The sequence below is a fragment of the Rousettus aegyptiacus genome, unplaced genomic scaffold (genome assembly GCF_014176215.1).
Source record: "Rousettus aegyptiacus isolate mRouAeg1 unplaced genomic scaffold, mRouAeg1.p scaffold_m13_p_6, whole genome shotgun sequence".
NCBI lineage: Eukaryota > Metazoa > Chordata > Mammalia > Chiroptera > Pteropodidae > Rousettus > Rousettus aegyptiacus.
This window is the reverse complement of record NW_023416309.1, coordinates 66,662,073-66,689,638: the sequence shown is the minus strand read 5'-3', so window position 1 is coordinate 66,689,638 and position 27,566 is coordinate 66,662,073. Positions and strand designations below refer to the sequence as shown.

At 36.9% G+C, this 27,566-nt stretch overlaps 1 protein-coding gene across 1 annotated transcript; it reads left to right on the top strand.

The window, feature by feature from the left end:
- The first annotated feature begins 81 nt into the window (after positions 1-81).
- Positions 82-21,771, top strand: ZNF287 (zinc finger protein 287). Its single transcript, XM_016161373.2, has 6 exons — positions 82-326; positions 1,338-1,842; positions 2,487-2,587; positions 4,032-4,158; positions 4,619-4,705; positions 16,186-21,771. Exons 2-6 carry the CDS (start codon positions 1,440-1,442, stop codon positions 17,754-17,756), a joined length of 2,289 nt encoding a protein of 762 aa, XP_016016859.1. The 5' UTR covers positions 82-326; positions 1,338-1,439; the 3' UTR covers positions 17,757-21,771.
- The last annotated feature ends 5,795 nt before the right edge of the window (positions 21,772-27,566 follow it).

The window sequence follows — 27,566 nt, the reverse complement described above, 5'->3', positions numbered from 1 at the left end:
CAGAGGAGGGGCGGGGCGCAGCTTCCGATTGGCTCAGCGGGCGCGCAGCGTTCACCTCATGCACATGCGCAGTGACGCCCAGGCGAGGTCGCTGCGAAGCCAAGGCGCGGTGGGTTCCCGGCCGGGTTTCTCAAGGCCAGTTTGGAACGCGCAGCTCCTGGTTGAGACACGTTGGGCTTTCCGGGGAAGGGAAGTGGCGGAGCCAGAGGCCCCACTGCAGCCGAGGACTGAGCCCGCCACGCAGGCGTCCGAACTCCCGCCGCCATTGTTGTACGGGGCCTCCCGGCCTGTCTGGCTGCTGCATGTCCACCGGATCCCAGCCACAGGTAATGATGTCGCGGGCGCTGAGAGCAAGTGTCCGCGCGATCAGGGCTGGGCCCCCAGAGCCTCCGTGCAGGGGTACCTTGCTCGAGGCCTGAGGGAAACACAGGATGAATGCTACTGTGGAGGGCCCAATCCCAGTAGAGCACGTCGCCGAGTCCCGACTGCCGCACTGCCCGCGACTTTCCAGCTGAAGAGGAGAGGAGTTAGACCCGCTGAGAAGGGGATGCGACAGGAGGGGAGACGAGGCCGGTGCTTCTGCTGTGCAGAGCCTTGTAAACAGTTGGCTTTGGAGACAAGACTGGTTGAAGAGGGCTTAGAACTGGAGCCGGTGGACAGGTGTTATGAGTTCTTCTCCAGGTCAGGCCTGATTGAGGTTTTCTTCAGGGATTCTGGTTTCAAATTTATTCATAAGGAATTGTCTCATTTGGGAAGCACTTAAAGGTCTTCGAATCACACAGCCTTTTCTACTTCTTTCCGGTCCAACCGGCTTGTCTCCCCAGCCCTCAGATAGGAAAGGTAGAATAGGCTGGAGTTAATATGCAAAGCAAATAAATGGCTCGCCCTCTTCTGAGTATTCCTTTAGGAACCTTGAACACTTTAATTCTCCCAGTTCTAAGTAATAGATTCTCTCTGCTGCTGTTGAAAACCAGTCATTACAGCTTGTATAACATCAGTGACTAAAATACTGAACCTTTTTTTTCAGTAAAAGTTTAATTTCTGTTTCAAAGAGTTAGAAGTTTGATCTGTTTTGGTTATTATTCAAGTCTTTGCTAATACCACCTTTTTTGGCAGTCCCAACCCCCTATTCCCACCAGCAGGTCTAAGGATATAAGGGAGGGAGACCAATGTAAAGTTGATGTGTTTACATGTGCATATCAGGTAGTTTATTTTTGTTTGTGTATAACAGAGAACACTAGGAATTCTTGACCTTGTGATCTGTTCTTGTGTAGGGTCTCAGAATTTGTAACTAAGGCTGCTAACTCTACCTTGACTCTGTTCTGCCCCTGCCCTAGATACAATGTCTTTGTGGCTCTAGCATGAGACTTCAAGCAGTTGCCTCGCTACTAGAGAAATAAAAGATATTTATTGCCAGATTGAAGCACCTGTCCATAACAATGTCAGCCCCAAGCAAGAGGATGACCAGTTCTTCACATTCCCAAATCTTCCTAATGTGGAAGCCAGACAAGACTCAGAGTGGACTCCACAATGTTGAAAAGGAAAACCTTGCTTCAAGACTCTTGCGTGACACTGAGACCCGTCGACAGAATTTTAGGAATTTTCCATACCCAGACCTGGCAGGTCCTCGAAAAGCATTGAATCAACTCCGAGACCTCTGCCTTAAGTGGCTGAGACCTGAGATCCACTCAAAGGAACAAATCCTGGAACTCCTGGTGCTGGAGCAATTTCTGACTATCCTACCTGGAGAAGTTAGGACTTGGGTGAAGTCTCAGTACCCAGAGAGCAGCGAGGAAGCGGTGACTCTGGTGGAGGATTTGACTCAGATTCTAGAAGAGGAAGGTAAGAATTATAGAGCAGAATGGGGAGGAATCTTGGGTGAAGACAACCAACACATCAGAGAGCAGCTTATTAAAGAAATTGGGAGAACAAAGGTCAAGCAAGTGAGTGAGAATAGGTTTTAATATAAGCTCCATCCTGCATGGTATTCCCCTTCAAATTTCTTTGAACTAGACATGTTACCTAAACCCAGACATGTGTCATGAAACAGTGACCAGACACAACCAGATTGCCCCTTTGTGACCCCTCAGGGAGTTTACCTGTAGAGGTTTAAACTATTCTGCCAGTAAGTCATTTGCTTTGTGAATTGGACTTTACAGTAACATACTTTCAAATAGGTAGAATAGAGTCTAGAGAATATTTCCTTATTAAGTGTAGAGACAACTCACAAAATTTATATCACAAGAAGATTTAGAAAATTGTGAATTTGGTACATATACTTAAGAGTCCCATAGCAGACTTGTTTTTGAAGACTGCTGTCTGAGAACAAGTCATTGTCTCTTCCTGCTGATTCTTTAAAGTAGGGGTGCTGTGTTTGGTTTCCTCTGACTTCTCACTTTAAAAAAGTGTAGGTATCTATTTGGTGATGTTTTCCTAGGGTATTCAAATAGGACTAATCTCCACGTTGGTCTCTTTCTCTTCCCTAGCTGCTCCTCAGAACTCTGCCCTTTCCCAAGAGACCCCAGAGGAAGACCCCAAAGGAAGACATGCTTTCCAGGCAGGGTGGCTAAATGACTTGGTAACCAAAGTGAGTTTTAGTTTCTTCTGTGATTTTAAAATGCCTTCATGGTGTGTGAAGACATTTTCTATCCTGTGCCTCTAACTTCTGTGACCCCAGAAGTCCTATCAAGGACCTAAGTGTCAGTTTTTCTCCTTAAGTCACTTTGGCCTGTTAAGGTCAGTGAATGCCCCCTGTAAGAAATGGGATGTATTGCCTTCCTTTGATATGCCTTTCCTCACTTTTTGACTTTAAGGCAGCAATATCACATTGAGGTTAAAGGACTGATCTGCACAGCCAGATGGATCTAGGTGGAGTTCTGAGTTCTGCCATTGAACCTGTAATTTGGCGCAAGATACTTAACCACTATTAGCCTGAGTTATTCAACTCCAGTATATAGAAATATTCTTAGATTCTGAGGATTAAATATGAGACTTGTTAGTCTGGATCAGTAAGATCACAGGAGGATAAAAAGTAGTACTAATATTATTTTTCCTCATTAACAAGTAATTAAAGGCCATGTGGTAATCCTATTCCTCATGAGTCTGTTATTTTAAGGAAGAGCAACTCAGGCCACCTTAAGAGAAAAGTTTGCTATAAAAATATGCATGTTCTTAAACTGGTAACTGGTATAAAATTATTATATATAGGTATTATGAATGTTTACCTGAAAAAACTAATAAAGTCAAGGGTAAAACTGTTAGAAACAATACTAAAGTGACTGCTATAGAAAGTGGCATACAAAGGTTAATCATTTTTGTACATATACATAAAAAATATGATAGAAAAAAGAAAAGATTTCATTAACAGTGTTGTCCTCTCAGATTTAAAGAGCTAGGACTAAGCATCCTATAAATTTTGCAGTATCTTTATGCCCTCTATCATTTTATAGGACATGAAAGAAGTCTTGAATATTGAAAAACGATCAGTTCTTACATTATAAGCTTAATGTGTTTCAAAACCCAGTATAATTTTTTAAAGAAACTTTATTTGAAAAACATTTAAGAATAATCAATATTTTTAACAGAACAAAGAACAACAAAGAGGGATACAAAATATATTTAAAAGTACAGCAGTTTGACAGTATGGAAAAAAAAGGAAGGGCTCTTCATTTTATCATAGAGTACACATGATAGCTTTAAATTTCAAATTATAACACATTGAATTTATTCTTAAGGCAAAGCTTGAAAAGCAAAATCATTCAACTCTGTGTCATCTATATTCAAAATCCTTTCTTCTTTAAGATGGAACCACCAATAAATGCACTAGTGGCAACTGAAAATGATTAATTCTTTATTTTCAGACTTAGAGCCATTCAGATTTGTTCATCCATACACTGGGTCAAGATTTTAACCTTTAGGGTCCTACTAAAACTCAAGATTCTATGATTTTCTCCACCACAAATACACCTGGTATTACCACCATTCCCTCCTACTATGTCTTGAACCAAGTTAAGTTATATTTGATGTTTTAGGAATCAATGACATTTAAAGATGTGGCTGTGGATATCACCCAGGAGGACTGGGAGCTAATGCGTCCTGTACAGAAGGAATTATACAAGACTGTGACATTACAGAACTATTGGAACATGGTTTCTCTAGGTAGGCATCTACACCCTCTCCTCCTAGTATACCCACCAGAGTACCTTTCTTGTGTTAAAAAGTGGGTTAGACTTCTAAAGTACTTTGCTAAGAATGGTGCCTAGAGATGAGTTTGTGCATCCCGTTTGGGCACAGAAATGCCTATGTTCTACTCCTTTTTCCCAAATGAAAGGTTTCTAAGTGAAATATCATTGAAAAACTATGATGCACAGCTTCACAGGGCTATCACCTGATGCTGTGCCTTGCCCATTCTCTACTTACCCCATGACCTCTGTGCACATATCCTCCAGGTTGGCAGGAAACTTTTATCCTAGTCTGAAAAGGACAATAACCTGTTTATTAGGTCATGTCCACAAACCATTGTTTTCTTGTAGAGGTCTGTCATAGATAAGTCAGGTAATAAAATTTGAAAACAAATGTTTATCTCCAAGATAAAACTCATTATATTCTTCCTGAACAGGACTTACAGTGTACAGACCAACTGTGATTCCCATATTGGAAGAACCATGGATGGTGATAAAAGAAATCTTAGAAGGCCCTAGTCCAGGTGAGAGAATAACCAGCAGAGACCATTTTCACACTTAAGGGCCTTTGTTATCCTAAGTAAGTGTACTGAGATATATTTTTAAATATGGCCAAGTCACTTTCCACAAAGACATTCCAGTCTGTCAAGAACACTGACCTTTTTGGCATCACTTCTTTGCAGAGGCCACCTTCAGGAAGAGATTTTCTAAATGTTGTTTTTATACCTTTCCCATCTCATTTTATCCTTCTCCATGATCCTTGAATCCTATCCCTTATAGCTTTTTGGGGCTTTCATTGTGCCATTGTTTACTCAATATTTAAGCATGCACGAATGTCTCCTAAAGTCTTAAATTGCAAACCTTAACTTCTTTTTTGAGTTTCTTTTATTCTGTTTACTGACAAAACTCTCTAGCCCCTGCCTCCACTTTCCTAACTCAAACCTTTTGTTAAAAATTTCTTATTTAAAAAAATGACAAGAGCAGATCTTTTTAACACATAAAATATTTTATATAAAGCCAGACAAAAGTGTCCCATGTGTATACCACATTCGCCCCATTCCTATATATTCTCAACACACAAGCACTGTTATTTCTAGCTTAACCTTTCAGGGGTTTATTTTGTTTCATTTGCATATAAAGTCAATACGAAAATATTTTTCTCCATTTTCTAATATAAATGGTAGCATACTGTACACACAGTTTTGTACTTGGCTATTATTTCTTAAATGAACATCTTGATAAGGGTTCCAAATGTGTATGTAAAGACTTTCCTTGTTCTTTTTTGAAATATCCACATCAAGTTTTATTGCGTCTCATTTTACTGAATCTGTTTCCTATTGATGGTCTTGTTGGTTGTTCCCATTCCTTTCTTCCTTCCTTCACAACAACTTCATTTTGAAAGATTTCAAACCTGCAGAAAAGTTGCGGGAACAGTACATTGAACACCTATGTATTTTTTACCTAGAATCACAAATTATCATCATTTAGCCATTTCTGCCTTATCTCTTTACATACACATACATATACTTTGTTTTCAAACATTTGAAAGTTAGTTTCAGGTATCATGACATCTCATGCCTGAATGTTTCTGCATATATCTTCTAAAACCATGAATGTTCTGCATAAGAACAACACTATTCTCTCACTTCGTGTATTTAACATTTATACCATAATGTTGTTATCTAATGTATAGTCAATTACTCAGATTTCTCCAAATGTCCCCAAATATTCTTTATAGATGTTTTTCTCCCCAATCAGGATCCAGTCAGGAATCACATGTTCCACTTGGTTATCTTGTATGTTACTCCCTTTTAATCAGAACTGTTCCTCAGCCTTTTTTTTCTTTTCCTTTATTTACCCTTTCATGATACTGACATTTTTTGAAGGATCCAGTCCAGCTTTTTAATTTTAGAATGATCTGCAGTTTAGAGTTGCCCAATTGTTTACTCATGATTAGATTCAGATTAAACATTGTCTCATTACTGATCTTCAGTCTGATTAAGGTGCTATCTATAGGATCTCTCTATTTTAAAGGTGTATTTTTTCTTTTTAATTAGTAAGTAATCTGTAAATTGATACTTAGTGGCCATACGACTATTCTATTCCCTGAAAACCATTTATTCAAGGTTTTTAGCATCCACTAATGATCCTTGCTTTATGACATTGCCAGTTGCAAAATGTGATTTTCTAATTCAGCCATTTCTTTTAAATGATTAAGAGCACTCTTCTGTAAATAATAGCTTTCCCTCCTCTCACCCCATTTTTATGTGGTATATATAGATCACTATGGACTAATAGAATTTTTAAAACTTCAGTGTGTTATTAGTACATTGTTTCCAGCTTTCGGGTTTTCTTCACATTTGTTTTTAATGCTCAGTTGTCCCAAATTGGGGCAATGGAAGACTTTTTTTTAAAAAAATTGAGGTATAATTAATACAGCATTATATTAGTTTCAGGTATATAGCATTTGATACGTGTATATACTGCAAAATTATCACCACAATAAATCTAGTTACCATCTGTAACCATATACAGTTACAAGTTTTTTTGTGATGAGAACTTTTAAGATTTACTCTCTTAGCAACTCTTCAATATTCATTATAGTATTATTAACTATAGTCACCTTACTGTACATTACATCCCCAGGATTTATTTACTTTATAACTGAAAATTTGTAACTTTTGACCCCTTTCACCCATTTTGCTTACCCCTGGTACCTTCTCCCCTCTGGCAACCACCAGTCTTTCTTCCTACCTATGAGCCCTCTTTTTTTTGTTTTTGGTTTTCTATGTTTGTTTTTAGATTCCACATATAAGTGAAATCATCTATTGTCTGTCTTTCTCTGTCAGATTTATTTCACTTAGCATAATGCCCTCAAGGCCCATCCATGTTGTTGTAAATGACAAGATTCCATTTTTTTTAATGGCTGAGTAGTTCCATTGTAGTATATACTACATCTTCTTTATCCATTCATCCATTGATGGACACTTAGGTTGTTTCCATATCTTGGCTGTTACAGTAATGTTGCCATGAACATGGGGGTGCATATATCTTTTCAAATTAGTGTTTTTGTGTTCTTTGGATAAATACTCAAAGAAGTAGAATTGCTGAATCATATGGTAATTCTAATTTTAATTTTTTGAGGAACCTGCATACTATTATAGTGGCTATACACCAATTACATTCCCACCAACAGTCCACTTCCTCACCAATACTTGTTATTTCTTGTCTTTTTAATAGTAGACATTCTAACAGGTGTAAAGTGCTATCTCGTTGTGGTTTTGATTTTCATTTCCCTGGTGATTAGTGATGTTGACCATCTGTATGTGTTTGGGAAAATGTCTATTCAGGTTCTCTGCCCATGTTTTAATCATATTTGGGTTTTGGGGGGGTTTTTTACTATTGAACTATGAGTTCTTTATATATTTTAGATATTGATCCGTTATTGGATATATGATTTACAAATATTTTCTCTAAAAAAGATTGCTTTATCATTTTGTTGATTCCCTTTGCTGTGCAGAAACTTTTTAGTTCAATGTAGTCTCACTTGTTTGTTTTTGTTTCTGTTTATTTTGCTTTTGAAGTCAGATTCAAAACATCATTGCCAAGACCAGTGTCAAGGAGCTTACCACCTATGTTTTCTTCAAAGAGTTTTATGGCTTCAGGGCTCACATTCAAGATCCATTTTGAGTTAGTTTTTGTGTGAGATAGTAGTCTAGTTTCATTCTTTGGTACGTGGCAGTCCAGTTTTCCCCGTACCACTTACTGAAGAGACTGCCCTTTCCCATTGTATCATCTACTTCCTTCGTTGTAGATTTATTGACTATATATATGTATGAGTTTGTTTATGAGCTCTCTATTCTGTTGCATTGATTTATGTGTCTTTTTATGCCAGCACCATACAGTTTTGATTACTACAGCTTTGTAATAGAGTTTGAAATCAGGACCACAGTGCCTCTAGTATTGTTCCTTCTCAAGTTTGCTTTAGCTATTCGGAGTCTTTTGTCGTCCCATACAAATTTTAGGATGGCTTGTTCTATTTCTGTGAAAATGCCATTGGAATTTTGATAGGGGTTTCATTGATTCTGTAGATTGCTTTGGATAGTATGGACATTTTAATAGTATTGACTCTTCCAATCCATAAGCATGGAATACATTTCCATTTATCTATCTTCGGTTTCTTTCGACAGTGTCTTATTGTTTTCAGTGCACAGGTCTTTTACCTCCTTGATTAATTTTAATCCTAGGTATTTTATTCCTTATGCCGTTGTAAATGTGATTATTTCTTTAATTTCTCTTTCTGATAGTTTGTTGTTAGTATATAGAAACAACAGATATTTGTACATCAATTTGGTATCCTACAACTTTATTGAATTTGTTTATTCTGACAGTTTTTGGTTGAGTCTTTAGGGTTATCTGTATATAAAATCATGTCATCTGCAAATAGTGGCAGTTTTATTTCTTCCTTTTCAATTCGAGTGCCTTTTATTTCGTTTTCTTACCTTATTGCTCTGGCTAGGACTTAGAATACTGTGTTCAACAAAAGTGGTAGAGTGGACATTCTTGTTTTGTTCTTGATCTTAAAGGAAAAGCTGTCAGCTTTTCACCATTGAGTTTACTAGCTGAGTATGATATTAGCTGTGGGCTTGTCATATATTATCTTTATTATGTTCAGGTACATTCATTCCCCCTACACCTACTTTGTTGGGAGCTTTTATCATCAAAGGATATTGAATTTTGTTATGTGCTTTTTCTGCATCTATTTAGATGATCATAAGATTTTTATCCTTCATTTTGTTAATGTGGTTTATCACATTGATTGATTTGCAGATGTTGAATCAGCCTTGCATCCCTTACTAAATCCCACTTGATCATGGTGTATCATCCCTTTAATATATTGTTGAACTCAGTTTGCAAATATTTTGTTGAGGATTTTTGCATCTATATTCATCACAGATATTGGCCTGTAATTTTCCTTTCCTATGGTGTCCTTGTTAGGTTTTGGCATGAGGGTAATGCTGGCCTTGTAAGATGGGTTTGGAAGTGTTTCTTCCTTTTCAGTTTTTGTAATTCACTAATGAAACCATCTGGTTCTGGACTTCTGTTTGTTGGGAGGTTTTTGATTACTGATTCAACCTCCTTATTAATAATCAGTCTATTCAGATTTTCTTTGTCTTATGAAGTTCTATGTTTCTAGGAATTTATCCATTTCTTGTGATTGTCTAATTTCTTGGCATATAATTGCTCATAGTAATCTCTTATGATCCTTTGTGTTTCTGTGGTTTTAGTTGTAATGTCTCTTTCATTTCTGATTATTTGAATCCTCTTTTTTTCTTGGTGAATCTAACTAAAGGTTCATGTATTTTTGTTTATCTTTTCAGAGAATCACCTCTTAGTTTCATTGACCTTTTCTCTTGTCTTCTTAGTCTCTATTTCATTTATTTTCACTCTAATCTGCTATTTCCTTCTACTAAATGTTGGGCTTCATTTGTTCTTTTCCTAGTTCTTTGAAGTGTAAAGGTAGGTTGTTTATTTCGGTTTTTCTTGTTTTTTTTTTTTTTTTTTTTTGAGGTAAACTCATCTCGATATAAACTTCCCTCTTAGAACTGCTTTTGCCACATCCCATAAATTTTGGTATGTTGTTTTCATTTTTGTCTCAAAGTATTTTTTGTTATCTCTTCTGATTCCTTTGTTAACCCATTGGTTGTTCATTAGCATATTTTTTAATCTCCACCTAGTTGTGATTTTTCTAGTTTCTTGTAATTGACTTCTAGTTTTAAAACCAATGTGGTCAGAAAAAATGCTTGATAATGATTTTAATTTTCTTAAATTTTTTTAAGACTTGTTTTGTGGGCTAACATACGATCTATCCTGGAGAACATTCTGTATACACTTGAGAAGAATGTGTATTATGCTGCTTTTGGATGGACTGTTCTATATATGTATATATCAGTTAAATTCATCTGCTCTAATGTGCCATTTAAGGCCAGTGTTTATTTATTGATTTCCTGTCTGGATAATGTATCTATGATGTAAGTGGTATTGACGTCATCTACTGTACTATATTGCTGTTTGTCTCTCTCTCTTTAAGTCTGTTAATATTTTTGTCACATATTTAAGTGCTATTTGTTGGGTGCATGAATATTTATAGATGTTATATCCTCTTGTTGGATTGCTCCCTTTATCATTATGTAATGCTGTTCTTTGTTGTATTACAGTCTTTTTTAAAATATATTTTGTCTGATGTTAAGTTTAGTTATCCCAGCTTTTATTTGGTTTCCATTTGCATGGAACATCTTTTTCCATCCCTTCACTTTCAGTCTGTATATGCCCTTACATTTGAAGTAAGTCTTGCAGACAGGTCTTGTTTGTTTAATTTTTTTTATCTATTAACCACTCTCTATCATTTGATTGGAGAATTAGTTCATTTACATTGAAAGAAATTATTGATATGTATGTGCTCTTTGCCATTTTGTTAATTGTTTTGTGGATGTTTTATAGTTCTTTTCTATTTCTTTCATCTTTTGCTCTCTTTGTGATTTGATGACTTTCATTAGTGTTATGCTTAGATTTCTTTCTCATTATCTTTAGTTTATCTATTAAAGGTTTGTTTTGTGGTCACCATGAGGCTTACATATAACAACCTATATTTATAACAACCTGTTTTATATTGATAACAACTTAAGTTTGAACACTTTCTAAAACTACATTTGTACTACCCCCCATGTTTGTTTTTGATGTCACATTTACATATTTTTATTTTGTGTATTCTTTAATTATTGTAGTTATATTTATTTTTACTTTTTCTTTTAACTTTTATACTAGCTATATATATGATTAATCCACTCCCTTTACCATATATTTACCAGTGAGATTTGTACTTTTATATGTGTTTCTTGTTACTTTCTTTTCAGCTTAATGAAGTCCCTTTGATATTTCTTGTAAGGCTGGTTTAGTGAAGATGAGTTTCTTTAGCTTGTCTGGAAAACGCTAAATGTTATTCAATTCCAAATGATTTCTTTGCCAGGTATTCTTGGCAGGACGTTTTTCCTTTTAGTACTTTGAATAATTATGTAACTATGTCACACCCTTCAGGCTTGCAAACTTCCTACTGAAAAATCTATTGATAGTCTTATTGGTGTTCTCTTATAAATAACAAGTTTTTTTTCTCTCACTGCTTTTAAGATTCTCTATCTTTTAACTTATGACATTTTAATTATAAGGTGTACTGATAATGTGGATCTCACTCAGGTCATCTTATTTGTATCTCTCTTGGCTTCCTGGATATGGATGTCTGTTTTCTTCCCTAGCTTAGGGAAGTTTTCAGCCATTATTTCTTCAAGTAACTTTTCTGCCCTTTTCTCTTCTTCTGGGACCCCTATACTGCAGTTGTTATCCTGCAGTATAACAGCTCAAGAGGCTTATTCATCCCATAAGCCTCTTGAGTTATCTTCACTTTAAAAAATTTTTCGTTTTTGCTGGTCTGTTTGGTGAGTTCCACTGCCTTGTCTTCAAGATCACTGATGCTCTCTTCTGCTTTACCTATCTGCTTTGAACTACTCTAGTGTGTTTTTTAGTTATTGAATTTGTCAGCTCTGTGACTTCTGTTTTGTACTTTCTTATATTTTTTGTCTCTGTTCCCACTGTGTTCATTAATTCATTATCCCAAGTTCATTGAGCATCTTTATGACCAGTACTTTGAACTCTTTATCAGGTAAATTACTTACCTTTATTTCATTAAGTTTTGTTTCTGAGGTTTTTTCTTTGTTCTTTCATTTGGAACATATTCCTTTGTTTTCTCACTTTGTGTGACTCTCTGTTTCTATGTATTAGGCAAAAGAGCTACCTCTTCTCGTCTTGAAGGAGTGGCTTTGTATAAAAGATGAACCTTATTGTTAAGCCTTACCTTAGTTCTCAGTTGTCTCTTGAATCTTTGTGATCATCTAAGCAGCCTGATTTCTTTTTAATAGCTCCAGTTGTTGAGGGTGTGCCAAGAGCTGTCAGTATTCCAGAGTGAGGGATATTAGCACCTAGTTTCAGGCAGACTGGAAGCCAGATCCTCAGGCAGCAGCTTTTAAATTATACAAATATATACAGTCCTTCAGGACTACAATTGTAAACCCTGCTGGCCTCCAGATCAGGTGATATGGGAGTGTCTCCTGTGGAACATATGCAAAAATCAGGGCTCCAGAGTAGTGTGGAAGCTCCTTACTGGGAGGTACCAGTGAGCTTGTAGCAAGGCAGAGGAGGGAGAGTGCAAAGATGGCATCACCTGGCCTATGTTTTCTGAGAGCACTTCGTCACCTCTAGATGTGTGGCATTCTTGAAGGCTGTTCTTCAGGCTGAAGCTTTAAAACAAGTAAATAGGGATCTGTCACAGAAAGACTGGGATTGTGTTTCAGTTTCCTGTTTGTTAGTGCCCTGGGGGTAGTAGCCTGCCAAGGATTCTCTGATTGTTACAGTCCTGTGGGACCCAGGAATACAATTCCATGGCCTCCAGAGCCAGGTACTCAAGGGGTATCCCCTGGGTTGCCACTGCAAAAACAGGGGCACCAGATATAAAAGAACCACGGTACCAGACATGTGCAGAAGCTCCCCTCCAGGAGATAATGGCACTGTGAAGCATGGCAAAAGGAGAGTGTAAAAATGTCCACCAGTGCCTCTGTCTCCAAAGAGAATCCCTACAGTCTTCTGACCCTTCAGCAGATGCTTTAAGATTAGCAGATGAATCTCTTTCACATATAGTCTGGGTGCTTTCCAAACTGCTACCTCTGCCCTGGGCTTTGGAGAGAGTAAGTGTGCACATGAGCTTTTCAAGAGCTGTTTTTCAGTGTGGTACAGCGCCCTGGGCCTTGTGGTTTTCAAAGCCAAGTGTTTTTACGACTGATCTTAAGATTTAGGGTACCTGATATGGGGTACAAACTCTTTGCTCTTCAAGGAGAAGCTCCAGATTTGTGAGGTCCCTCCCAATTATGGGTCACCATGCCAGGGATGGGGTTTTTGGCAAGACCACATCTCAGCCTCTCCTACCCACCTCAGTGTGGCCCTTTTCTTTTAAACTAGCTGTTTAGCTAGTTTCAGGTCTTTTTCAGAAGGAATTATTGCATATATAGATGTAGATTTGGTGTCTTTGTGGGTGGAGGTGAGTTCAGGATCTTCCAACATCACCACCATCATGGACTGCCTTAATGGGAGTATTTCAAACATAAGTCCGGTGTCCTTTTGAGATGTCCCCATTAGTTTTTGAGAATTCCCTTGCTTTCTGGCCTACCTTAGGCCTACCTTGGGCCTACCTTAGACCTGGAAGTTCTCTAAGGAACCATGGTTCATGTTAATGAGAAATTGTATTTAGAAACTAGGATCTGGGCAGTAAGTGTGCTCACTACAATGGATACCATTGCTTCTAGATCTCTTCAGTGGATAGAGCTGGGAAATATGTATGTATGTGTGTATATAGTTTTGGGGGGTTTTTAATCATAAGTTTTCACTGATAACTCTAAGTTCACTTCATATCTTCCTATATTCCATTTTGTATTTATTTTCCCATACAATGAGTAACCTGGTCCCCAAAAACATCAGTATATTTACCCATTTGTTGTATAATACACACAATGATGTTTTCAGAATTATATTAATATCAGTACCAATAACAAACTATGTAAGTTCAGAGTTTCTTCACAGCCCCTTTTTGTCTTTAAAATGTATTCCATTAAGGGTGTACAGAATACTGGGTTCAAACGTTACTTGAATTCTTCCTTCTGGGTATCTGAACATATACCATTTTTTTAATTCTATTTGTGTTCAGTTTTAGTGTTTTTTTGGTTTTTGATTCTTTCTAATTTTTACATTTTTGAATATATAAAAACATTAACGTGGTTCAGAAATGAAAGCTATGTAGAAAGGTGTACATCCTCATCTTTTCTATTCCCATTTACTCCCTATAGTTAACTATGTTTATTTGTTTCTAGTTTATCCTTCCTGCGATTCTCTTTGCTGAAATAAGTCATAAATAGTCTTCGATTTCCTTTTGTATACAAAAGATATATGCCATACTCTTGTATTTTGCTTTCCTGACCTTTTTTAAATTAAAGCACTGACTTTTAGTGTGTCTACCAATATCGATGGCTACAATTCATCATTAACAATTCATTCAATAATGGCAGAATATACTTTGCTGCCTTCAACCAAATGGCTTCACTTTTTTAAAGTTTATCTGATTAAACTTTAGCCTTTTTTTAACTTCATCTGGCCATTAGGTATTATAAACGTCACACTACTTGAAAAGCTAATTCTTCTCATAATTTATGGCTCTATTTGCCTTGATTAGCAAACATGATGCAGAATATACCTATAGCACATTTGAAGCAATGAGAAAACATACATGGCATAAGCCTGGACTAGAGTCCGAATAGTCTTCTGAGAGGTATTGCCAGTCTGGAAGCACTGTAAGTTGACTTCTTCTCAGCATGAGTCTTTTATTCAGGTAGTATAAATTAGGGTTGTAAATCCATAAGAGGGAGCAATTTATGGTAGATTTTTCCCCTACCAAAGAACACGAAGACTGAAGAAGGCAAATTCTTTCTTCCTTCTGTTGAGGTGAGGTTTTTTGGTTTTGTTTTTCTAGCCTGTCCTTACAGACTCCTATCAGCCTTCTCTCCTTGGTTGGGCTCCAGGCTTTGTCTTCTGGCCCCAGAGCCCCTGTAACCCTCATAGTGGAAGCTTAAGGTCCTCAATAGGGCTGAAGAGTTATCATAGGCAACCAACTTTAACTTTTGCTGATATCCTGTCTTCTTCTTTTTACTTGATTTTTGGCCTCTGAGGATTTTGCTTTCTTAGCAGCTCAGTGATGTATATAATAAGTTGAACCCTTGGTTAGGATATCTAATTGGTCATATTTCAGGAAACTGATAATTCACAGATAAAGTAGTGTTGGTCTTTAATGGCCATTCCTGTCTCAGAACTTTTATAGTTCTTTATATAGGACCTAGCCATTCCTTCAGTTAAGCTCACATTATACCTCCCGCCAAAGCTTTCCTTGGTTAACTGAGTCAACACCGATCTATTTTATTAGAACTATTATACTATTGTTTGACCCTGTTGACCAACAGATACTGCGTCTAACCAATCCTTTCTGGTTAGTTATATACACATATTTAAGCCCTGGTTAATCTCAATTTATGAATTCTCAATAAACTGATTGTTTTAAGAATGTATGCTTTATAATAGCAGTTTCTTTATGGTCATCATTGATATTTGCTACTATAAGCTTAATTATAACCTTTAGTACTTCCTTTTCAGGTACATGGAACAGTCTCTCCTAGACTGATTCAGATTACACAGAAGTTAAACTCAGCTTCTGGTACTATTCATTGTTTGCGTGTCTGTGTATGTGCACATACACACACACATCTACCTACACAGTCTATTAACATTCTCATTTTTTGGGGGGGGTAGTAACAAATCTGGTTTGAGAAAGTTGTTTTTCATTTTTTTCTTCTGTAAAAGTAATATAACTACATTTCTGTATTAAACAGCAGTAAAAGTCACATAGCCAATTTATTGACTATTATAAAATATTTAAAAACCTATAATCTCATTGTTAGCATTCTGTAATATTTGTCTAGTTCTAATGAGTTTTCATGCTAGTTATGATACTGCTTTTTTCATTTAACCTTACTCCAAGCATTTTCTAGTGTCAACTCTGATTTTTGTTCTTTTAATTTCACTCAATTTTACCCAGTTTTCACTTCTCTTAGCTCTGTCACCTGACCTAACCTAGTTTATTTACTCTGTGCCCATGTTGAACAATGAAGAGCCTCTCCTTTCCCATTTAGTCTTGTTTTTCTGCCCTTTTATTCTCCTTTCCCAAGCTTTAAGGACCATGTTATGAGGTTGTCAGTACCATAATCTTTTTAAGTATTTTTTTCATGTCATTATTTACTTTCTGTTTTGGCAGTTTTCTTTCTCCAAATAGAAGAAAATTTTTATATCCTTTTTATTTCAGAATGGGAAATAAAAGCCGAAGATAGTAATCCAGTTAAAAATGTTTCCAGACTCACAACGGATGGAACCCAGACTGTCAAACTGGAAGAACCATATGACTATGAAGACAAAGTAGAGAGGCAGGCAACAGATACCTTCAGGAAAATTCCCACTGATGAAAGTGATTTCAGTTTGAAGACAGTTTTTTCACAAGAAGATGATCATACAGAAGAGTATCTTCATAAATATGATATATATGAAAATAATTTTGGAAAGCATTCAAACCTAATTAAACAGTTTGATACCCAATTAGATAATAAAGCTTCAATATATAATGAAGGCAGGGCAGCCTTCAGTCATGTCTCATATGGTATTGTACATAGGAAAATTCATCCTGGAGAGAAGCCTTATAAATGTAATGTGTGTGGGAAAAAGTTTAGGAAAAACCCATCCCTCATGAAACACCAAAGTACCCATACCAAAGAGAAATCTTATGAATGTGAAGAATGTGGAAAAGAGTTTAGGCATATCTCATCTCTTATTGCACACCAGAGAATGCATACTGGAGAAAAACCATATGAATGCCACCAGTGTGGTAAAGCCTTCAGCCAGCGAGCACACCTTACTATACATCAGAGGATTCATACAGGAGAGAAACCTTATAAGTGTGATGACTGTGGAAAAGACTTTAGTCAGCGTGCACACCTTACTATACATCAAAGGACACATACTGGAGAGAAACCATACAAATGCTTAGAATGTGGTAAAACCTTCAGCCACAGTTCATCACTGATAAATCATCAGAGAGTTCATACTGGAGAAAAACCTTATATATGCAACGAGTGTGGAAAAACTTTCAGTCAGAGTACACACCTTCTTCAACATCAAAAAATACATACTGGAAAGAAACCATATAAATGCAATGAGTGTTGGAAAGTATTTAGTCAGAGTACTTACCTTATTCGACATCAGAGAATTCATTCTGGAGAGAAGTGTTATAAATGTAATGAATGTGGAAAAGCCTTTGCTCATTCATCAACTCTTATACAACATCAAACTACTCACACTGGAGAGAAATCCTATATATGTAATATATGTGGGAAAGCCTTCAGCCAGAGTGCAAACCTTACTCAACATCACAGAACACATACTGGAGAGAAACCATATAAATGCAGCGTGTGTGGGAAAGCGTTCAGCCAGAGTGTACACCTTACTCAACATCAAAGGATTCATAATGGAGAAAAACCCTTTAAATGCACCATATGTGGGAAAGCATATAGACAGGGTGCAAATCTTACTCAGCATCAAAGGATTCATACCGGAGAGAAACCCTATAAATGTAATGAATGTGGGAAAGCTTTTATTTACTCCTCATCACTTAATCAACATCAGAGAACTCATACTGGAGAAAGACCCTATAAATGCAATGAATGTGATAAAGATTTTAGCCAGAGAACATGCCTTATACAACACCAGAGAATTCACACAGGAGAGAAGCCCTATGCATGCCGTATATGTGGTAAAACCTTCACCCAGAGTACAAACCTTATTCAGCATCAGCGTGTTCATACAGGTGCCAAACATCGTAATTAATGGATGTGGGAGACTTCATTTAGGTATTACAACTTAGTCATTTAAGTTTTATCTTGTACTCTGTGTTAAAACATTATTCAAAAGAAGTGCAATATATGTTTGATATCACTGAACAGAAGTATCAGAATTAGTAATGTGGATATAACCTATTTAAATTTAATGTGAAATTTAAGAAGGAAACTTCATTTAAATTATTAATTCACAACAGTTTAATTCATTCCAGAAAGAATCCTGTGAAAGTAAAAGTACTCAAACCTGTAACTCACCAACTCTTAAGTCTATTTCAAGTACTTCTCAATGAGGCCTTATGAATGTAACTTGGGAAAGCTTCCATCAAGTAAGAGATTTCACACTAGAGAATAATCCTAGAATAAGAGAAAAGCTGCTTTCAGGCCTTTAGTTCTTCCCAGCTTTGAAGCCTTAAATAAGTAAAGGGTTCCTTCCCCTTTTTTACTTCCCTTTTCCTGTTATGCCATAACTGCCATGTGGGGCCAGTAGGTTTGAAAAAATTATAAGTATCTTAAAGATTTCTGTGTGACCACTATTTAATTATATTTTCCTTTAAATACTGAAATATTAAAGGAAGAGAACTTTAATGAAAGATGATCTATTAGGATAGAAAAACTAATGTTCTGTATTAACTCTTAGACGTGTACAAATTTGAGTTAAACAGGCAAAAATTAAACACCCAAGCTTAAATTAATCTTTAAGACAGCCTTAGTTTCACTAGGTTTTGACTTTGGTCATCCTGTGGGAAGAAATAAGAATACAGTTCCCAGTTTTTTCACCTGATTCATAACTTGTGGTTCATAACTTGTGGTTCCCCTTTGACTTTTACTTCAGGAAGTCCATTTCTTCCATTGAAACACATGTTTCTTGAGTGCCTAATGTGCTGAGGGCCCAAACTTACTAATTGGATCCTTTCAGGGCTTCCTGTAGTGCTGCAAATCGCAGCTGAATTAAGCAACAGAACGCTTTCTAAAGTAATGAAAGATGAAGTAAGGACATGAGCTCAACTAGTGTGTCATGGAATGAGCATAAGAGACCTAAAAGAGGTTGCCAAATGTGACCCTGTATCCTAAGACAAAGAAGTAACGAAAAGCAGCTATTTAGTGTGAGAAAAATGAAAATAGATCAGAGTCCAGTGCAGAAAGTGGGTTGGGGGGGAAAAAATGAAGACATAACTATAGTAAGAAAAGAGAATATGTAGGTAACTTATAACATGAAATGTTACTGGACTTGGTTTACCTAATAGGAGTGACTAATTGAATAAGGTATAATTCAGCCTGTTTCTAAGAAACTAAAAATGAAATGACTGATTTTGAAGGAATAACTGGAATTGTTATTCCTTCATAGATATAAGTAAAATGGAGTTTATTTTTGAAATATAGAAAAAAATTTCATTGGAAAAAGCATTGACGCAATAATTGTTAAACAGTAGTAACTGTTGTCCTAAACAACATAAAACAAAAACTGGTAGAAATGCAAATAGAAATAGGTTAAAAAAATATTTTGCATTTAATATCCACAGCATTCCACTATCAGAATATAAGATCATATTCTGAGAGCTGAGATTTCACCTTGCTCTTATTTCTTCAGTGCCTTGCATATAGTAGGTGGTCAATATATGTTTGTTGCATTAATGGATAGATAAGTTGGGTAATAAGGTAGAATTAAATGATATGGAGTGAAATTGGTAAGAGTTTTTTGTGTATATGAGCAAAGAAAAATACTTAACAAATATTGATCATTTGGTAAAAACAACTACTTAAAAATGAAGAATCAGAATCCCCAAAACTTAACAATGGGGATATTCCTAAGAAATCGTGGGACATCTTTGCACAAGAAGTTTTCCTGAGCTAGATGAGGAAAAACATAAATTCTGGTGCCATAAATAGAAATTTAAGCATGTAATGACTATGTGGCTTCATTTGGACGTGACTGTTTATACAAACATCCTACAAACAGGTTCCAAAGGAAAGACATCTTCAAGGCTTTCTTATTGAGTGTTTTCTTCAAGAAGCTGTTTTCTCTTGTCCTCACATTCATTAACCTTGATGTCATGGAATTACCCTTCACAAAGTGCAGATTGTCTCCAGGTTGCATAATACTCAAATTATGCTTATGCCATAGTTATCAGGTTAAAAAATAACCACTGTACTTACGATGCAATTTTTATAATGCCACTTCATACCTTATACAACACTTTTCTCCTGGAATGAGTGTGTGGAGTATTATAGTCTATAGCGCCTTTCTTTACATTAATTTGTATTTCCTGCCTTTATGTGTTTTATGTAAATAATGCATTTATAAGGTCTTCCACTGATACACTGAATTATTGATACCCTTATAAAATGATAGAATTATTATAATGGAAAATCCTAGATCTTTGTGTATTTTTCCCATTTTTACAGTTGTCTGGCCCACATGTAATTTGTTTTTAGCAGATAGTCTTATTTTCCACAACTTTTTATTATGTAGATGTTCAGATATACAGAGAAGTTAAATAAAACAAACCATATCTAACAATTCTAACAAACCAGATTTAAAAATTGACATTTTGCCATATTTTTCTAAACTATTGGAAAGTAATTTGCAGACATGACATTTCACCCCTACTTAAGCATGCTGCATCTCATAAAAAAAATGAATCTTTTACTTAACTACAATATCATTACATACCTCAAAAAAATGAACAGTAATTTCCCAGTATCTAATGCTTAGCCCATGTTTAAATTTTCCCTGTTAATCCAGTCAAATTTCACACATTATATTTGATTGTTTCATCTAGAACATTCTTCCAACTTTGATTTCCTGCCCCCCCCAGAACCTTTTTTTTTTTAATGGAGTAAGTCATTTGTATATCTCATTCCGGATTTAACCCTTTACAATCAGTTTGTTTTTTTATCAAATCAGTTAACAAATCAGTGATTTGTTTATCTTTTTCCTATAGTTTCTATAAACTAGCAATTAGAGCCATAGCCTTGATGTGTTCAGGTTAAACATTGTTAACATTAACACATCGCTGATGTGTGTCATATTGCATCACATCAAAAGTTTTATCTGGTTGACTTACTATCAGTGATGCAAAATTAAAGTGATAACCACATATTTTCCCAATGCAAAGGTATGTTTTTCTTGCTGCAGTTCAATATGTGGACTGAGACCTTGGCAGTACATGGATAGCCTGGTTACCAACAAACTTCCATCTGGTTTTGGTATCCATTGATGATGATCCTTGCCTGAATCAATTACTTCTTCAAATTTTCAAAATGGCAATTTTTGTATTCTGTCATCTTTCTACATTTATTGACTCTGGGCATTCTTCTGTAAAGAAGAGCTTTCCTTCAATTGGAATGCACTTGAGGCAGAGTCATGCTCAAATCTTTTCCTTTACCAATTCTCAAAGGAGTTGGCAGTGATAAAAAAAATGTGTTATGATAAATTATAATCATTGTTTCTGAAGCTCAAATTACCCCAAATTTGGCATTGTAACCCTCCGGGTAACTTACATCCTTCAACATTCCCACTCCAGTCTTTGAGCACTTGACTGCCTTCCAACCATTCAACTTAGTTTTCATAAAGATAACTCTCCTTGTCTATAATCTAATTATGTGATGAGAAAGATAATTACATATCAGGACAAACTTTTGGGAGCAAACAACTAAGTCTTGGTAAGCATATAACTAAATTGGAGAGAACAGAAGTGTTAATATATACTGCAAAGCAGCAAACTTACTTACAGGAGGTCTTGTGCCAGGTCCATTAGAAAATTTTACAGAGGAAGGGAGATGATGTCAGTTAATCTGGCAAGCAGGTTAAGCAGAGAGCAGTTAAGAGCAACTAAATGTATGACAAATGGTATGTTGTTTTAACAATTACATGATTACTGTACAAGCTAATTACACGCCTTTCCCATCACATTGCTTAAGGCAGTTTTCAAATCTAAATTCAAATTCTGAGTATCTGTTTATGCAAATCTAAAAATTTCTTGCTAAATTTTTATTCTTTAAAACTTCAAGGCTATTAGATTTCATTCTTTGACTATATCTTCTGGTACCAATTCACTTGGACATGTGCCTGTTAATATACTCTTAGACCTCTATTTCTGTTATTCTCATGGCTCTATATTTCACTATAATTAGCCCCTTAGAACAGTATAGCCACTAAATATGTAAGCATGTGCACTGTAGTAAGTATAAATATGTAAGCTTATAAGCAACATTGAGTTATCTGTATGCGTGGGGAAATTGTCTTGCCTGAGGTCATATACATATACAATACAGTGACAGAATAAGGGTTGGAACCCATGGTTTCAGCACTTAGTTGAGTTCTTCCTGCAAACTTAAAATTCAGAGCACAAAAGGTATGTACCTAAATTTTTATAAAATTATGTATTCTGATGAGATTAGAGCACTGAAAATTTTTGTCTCCCATTGTTTCTTAAATTCAAATCTTTAAATGAAAATAGCGCAACAAAGGATGGACTTCCCCTCCAATTTTGGTCTTCCACCTAGATCTTCCTCGTTTCAGGACTACGTGGTCATTGACCACCTGGAACTATTTCACAGTACCTAAATAGTTTAAAACTGAATTGTTTTCACCGCAAAACCTCCTCTTTGAATTCACCATAACAGGGAGGCAAGAAGCCACTCTCCACCAATAGTTATTTTCGTTCCTTTGGTTTTACCTCCCATATATTCCAGTTCATTCTTCACTATCCCCACTGCCACTTCCTCATTTTAGGCTTTTAATCAGCTCTTGTTAAGATTATTTTATAGCCAGGTAAGTGTTCACCCTGCCCCTGATCTTTACCCTTTCAATATATCCTCCAAATTTTTGCCAAAGTCATCTGAAAACATCTAACTAGAACCACCATGTACAGCTGTACAAATTGAATAGTGCATTTGACCATGTGGCTTGCTGAAAACCATATCTTCTCTTTGTCAACAACAGTGGCTCACTCTTGGCTACACATTAGAATGACCTAAGGAGTTTTAAAATTACCAGTGCCAGGGCACTGCCTCCAGGAATACTGATTTACTTGGGATGGAGCCCGGATATCAGTATAGTTTACTCCCCAGTTGATTCTAATGTTCTAAAGTGGAGCAAGGGCAGACGCAGGAAAACAGGAAGCAATTACAATGATTTAGAGGAGAAAAACGGTGATCAAAGTAGAGGTAGTGAGAAGTGACCCAACACTGGATATTTTTTGAAGATAGTCTATAGAACTTGCTAAAGATTGGATTGAGATGTGAGACAGGAATTAAGGATGACTGTCTTTCCTACTGGAGAATGTGCAGGGAGAGACTGGTCATTTGTTTTCGTATCCTATAACAAGTACAGCGCCTGGCACATAGGTCCTCAATAAATGTTTGATTAATGCATCTCTGCAGAAATTTTTGCACAATAATCAAGATTGTACTCTCATAAAACAAGTTTTGCATGTCTGTGCAGAATTGTGAAGGGTCTGGGATTTTACCTAATTTACAAGATGATAAACTAACCTGGATGCTGACAGAAGCCTTGAGACTCCTGGGTCATAGACAAAACTTTATTACTCATGGCAAAAGCAGTAGCCAGACTTCACATTTAAGCCAATTATCCTTCCCCCTCCTCCAGCAGAGGGCTGCATTACAGGAAAGCAACACAGCATGGGGGAATCACTACTTTTACAGTGGTAAGCAAGCATGCTCTTTTCCCAGGGAGACACTGCCTTTTATATTTCCTTGCTGTGAACACAATCATGAGAAGTGGCCCAGGGAAAGAACAGTTAAGACCTTGCTTGCATTCTTGGAATACTCAGCACGAACACATGTATGCTCAGGTCCCATGATATCTTGCCTCTCCCAAAGTGCCCTTTCTACTGCAGGTTTTTCCCTCTGGGGTCTTTCTGGCTTATGGATAGAGAAGACAGGAAGCAAAATGAGGTTGCCTCTGTCAAGAATACAGAGTAGGTCTCTTCCAACTCCCGATTAAGGGAAGGATGGTGGAGTTTGTTCTAGAAGCAAGGGATCTGCAGCACAGAGAACTCTGTACGAGCAATGACGCCCTCTGTCGACCACTCCATGCTTGTGCGCCTATAACCCCTCCGCCTTGTATCAAAGTGAAGGCACGCCATAACTGGGAGTTGGGAGTTATTTGAAAGGGTTCAAGAGCGGTTTTCCCTTTCTGGAGTCGCTAATATTCACGTACTCGTTTTCCAGTCTTGAGAAAGCAAACAGGTTCAAGTTAGCACTTTGTTCCTAACACGCAGTGTAAATCGGACTTCCCTTTTCGCTAACTTCAGTCACTCACTCGAACAAGACCTCAGGGAGCGTAGCTTTTCAGAAATGAGCCTTTTCACTCTTAACTGTGAAACACCCACTCCTTGTCGATGCTCAACTTCCTCCCGCCTCTCAAGGGCGCAAGTCCACCCTCCCACCTTGCTTGCCCCGGGGGACGTCCCACAGTCTGGATGAGTAGGAAATGGTGGCCAAGGGACCAAGCTCACCTCCTGCAGGGAGGGGTTCGCATTTAAAACTCATTCAAAAAGGTATTCGGTACAAGATCAGCCCCTCCCTGAACTAACTCCAGGAGTCTCAGAACGGACAGCTCTGCGGCCCGGAAAGACCCAGTTAAAAACCCAGCTTCCGGCTCGAGAGGGATGCTGGGACTCTGGGCGGAGCCTGGACACGACAGCGTTTCTAGGAAATGTGGTCTGCAGCCTCTGCGGCTCAGGCGCACCTCCATGTCTTTGTGGCTCAGCTCTGCTCATCCCCAACGCCTTCAGGCGCCCTCTGGTGGCGGGGAGGAGAAGCGAGGGCTGGGAACTGGAGGGAAGACAGGTTTCCACACGTGCACCGCGTCCTACGTGCGCACCGAAACACCAGTTGTGTTGCTTGAGGGAGCTCAGCTTTCAGGGCTGGAAGGAATTGTAACCGCGTTGACGCTCGTTATAGAAGCTACCGTCATCTCCCGCCAAGAAGAGTGCAGCAGCATTCTCGTTAGTCTCCAGACGAATCCTCAAATACATGACGACCTGCTTCAACAGTCATACCGTGTCGTTTCCAATGTATAGCACGCCACACTTCCACTACAGGCACTCCCTTTATTCTGAAACAGATCTCAGCGTCATATTATTTTGCCTGTAAACATTTCAGTATACATGTTTGAAGATGGAGACTTTTTAAACATAGCAACCTATCTTTATTCCACCTTTTAAAATAATATCAAAAATTGACTGTTTAGATTTCCCTGCTTGATGTAAATTTTTTGAATTTTTTACACTTTAGTTCAACTGGGCTCCAGAGGAGTTGCACACTTTGGAGTTAATTGATATGTCACTTGTCCCTTTTTCAATCTGTAAGTTTCTCTGACATTTTTATTTCTTTCAATGTATTTCTTAGGTCTTTCGTCCTGTACTGTTTTCCACAATCCAGACTTTGCTAATTAACTGGGACGATATTTTACATGTTCTCTGATCTGTGTGTTTCCTATAAACTGATAGTACAAGAGGCTTGATCCCATTTAAGTTCAATTTTTTTGGCAAAAAAAAAATACTTCATAGAAGTTTGTATTCTATCAGAAAGCACATTGAGGGTTGTGAAATAGTGACATTGTAATCTGTGATTCCTTTTGTGTTTATAAATAGGAAACTTCCCCTCATCAATTATTGGGCTATTCTGGGGTACAGTTTACACAGGAAAGTAATAAGTGTGTGATTTATTTATTTAACAGCTTTCAAAATAATAAGTTTGTTCTCCAAAGTGACCAAATGAGGTTTTTGTTTATTTAGTTGTTTGTTAATTTGCTTGCTGTTTAAGTGTCATTACGAGCTCATGTATTTAAACTATTTAGCATTTCAAATTCATTGCTGTTATTCTTATTAATGCTCAAATTGTCCCATCTTTGTCCTGTGGAAATCTTTTTACGTTGGATCCTGAGCCCTTTACATAACTGGCTATCTTTGATAATTCTTTGTTCCTGAAATGATAAGGTGTCCAGGTTCATCTGGCACACTTCCTGCCTCTGACCTGAGTTTAACCATTTCTTCAAGGAGTCCTGGTTCCTTTTAATGAGAACTAGTATTTAGAGACCGCAATCTAGGTACTAGGGGTGTTCACTAGTGAATAGTGGTATTTCGAGACCTTTTCCAAAGAGAACTAGAGTTTAACCTGATACATCCAATTCAAACTTAGGACAACAGGATTTTTACTTAACTCATCTATCTTACATCTGTATTTCTATTCTCCCATGTTGAAAACCCAAATTCTCAATATATAAGTACCAAGTTGCTTTTTCAAACAATACATAAAAAAGTCCTAGAACAACCGTAACACTAGCACAACAATATTATTGAAAAGTTTAAGATTTCTTTTTAAATTATTTCCGTCCTTAGAGCATACCCTACAGTCAAGTTAAAGTATTTTAAAGTAACTTGGAAAAATTCCTGTCTGGGTGTTTTAACACAATGTGGTAGATTAAACAACGACCCCCAGAGATATCCATGTCTTACTCCCTGCAATCTGTGAATGTTCATATTGCAAAGGAATTTTTCAGGTGTGAATAATTAAGGATTGTGAATAGGGAAATTATTTGGGTGGCCTTAAATGCAACTGCAAATGCTTTATAAGAAGAAGGAAGAAGAGAAAACAATGTGATCATGGAGGCAGAGGTTGGAGTGATCCAATCACAAGCCAAGTCATGACAACAGCTACCAGGAGCAGAAAGAGACAAGAAATGGATTTTCCCCAGAGCCTGTGGAGGGAGGATGGTCCTGCCTTGATTTGGGCCCAGTGAACCTAATTTTGGACTTCTGGCCTCCAGAACTGTGAGAGAATAAATTTCTGTTGTTTCATGCCACCACGTTTGTGGTTGTTTGTTACAGTGGTCTTAAGAAAATAATACCCACAGGTTCATTTGTTTCATTTTATTTTCAAAATTCAGAGATTGCTTTTTCTTTACTATAGATATTGGCTTTACTGAGCATGAAATAACACTTGGGGTTGAGAGAGAGTTTATGAGCAAAAGTCTTCAGTAAATAAGAGGATGGTGAAAGTGACCAGCAGGTTTGCAGAAAAATGAAAATGCAGTGAGCATGAAGCTGTATTTTGTGTTCCATTAATTTAAAGAAAAAATAAAGCAAATTATTTTCATACTGAACTTTGATTAAGCCTTCTCATCATGCTGTCCTATCTTTTATGTACTTTTCTTATGAGGAATGAAGAGTCTAAAAGGTAACAACATAGTTATAATGTGCAGTCAATGTAGATATTTACAGTTTTTTACATATCAGGGATCTAAATCTGTAAGTAAATAAAGAGAATATTTAAAATCCAATTTTGTATTTTAAAAATGGTTATATTCTGGAGAATTAAAATAGGGTAGAATCATTGTTCATCTTACTCACTTCTCATCTAAGAGACAAGCAATATCTTTAAGTCTGTAAAAACCTTTTCACCAAGGGCATTCTGGGAAAGTGTCTCTGACAACTTTAAGAAGTAAAAGCAAATAAAAATCAGCAGTATTCAAAGGAGCAGCTCTATTCAAATCTTTTACATTGAGTTGGTATAGATTCATTCTAATGTTTACTGCTGCTAAATTGTAAAAGAATAGGGAATACAATTAATTTGGTTATTGAGTTGGAAATTTAAGTTAGCCTCATTTCTAGAGTTTGTGAATATTGCCTCCAGGAGAAAATCCAGCCTGGAAATGGAGCCTTCCTGCTTCTCTAACGTCCTGGTGGCCATTCCTTTCCTGTCCTCAGTACTGTCAGTGTCACTGGGAATGTTATTGTTTTGATTGGGCACAACAGCCAAATGGATGCAA

What these genes read in the sequence shown, in the direction of transcription:
- ZNF287 (XM_016161373.2), top strand. Translation starts at nt 1,440, where the DNA reads ATGTCAGCCCCAAGCAAGAGGATGACCAGTTCTTCACATTCCCAAATC. An exon ending in TAAATGACTTGGTAACCAAA is followed by an intron (nt 2,588 to 4,031) that starts GTGAGTTTTAGT and finishes TTGATGTTTTAG; the next exon opens with GAATCAATGACATTTAAAGA. An exon ending in TTGGAACATGGTTTCTCTAG is followed by an intron (nt 4,159 to 4,618) that starts GTAGGCATCTAC and finishes CTTCCTGAACAG; the next exon opens with GACTTACAGTGTACAGACCA.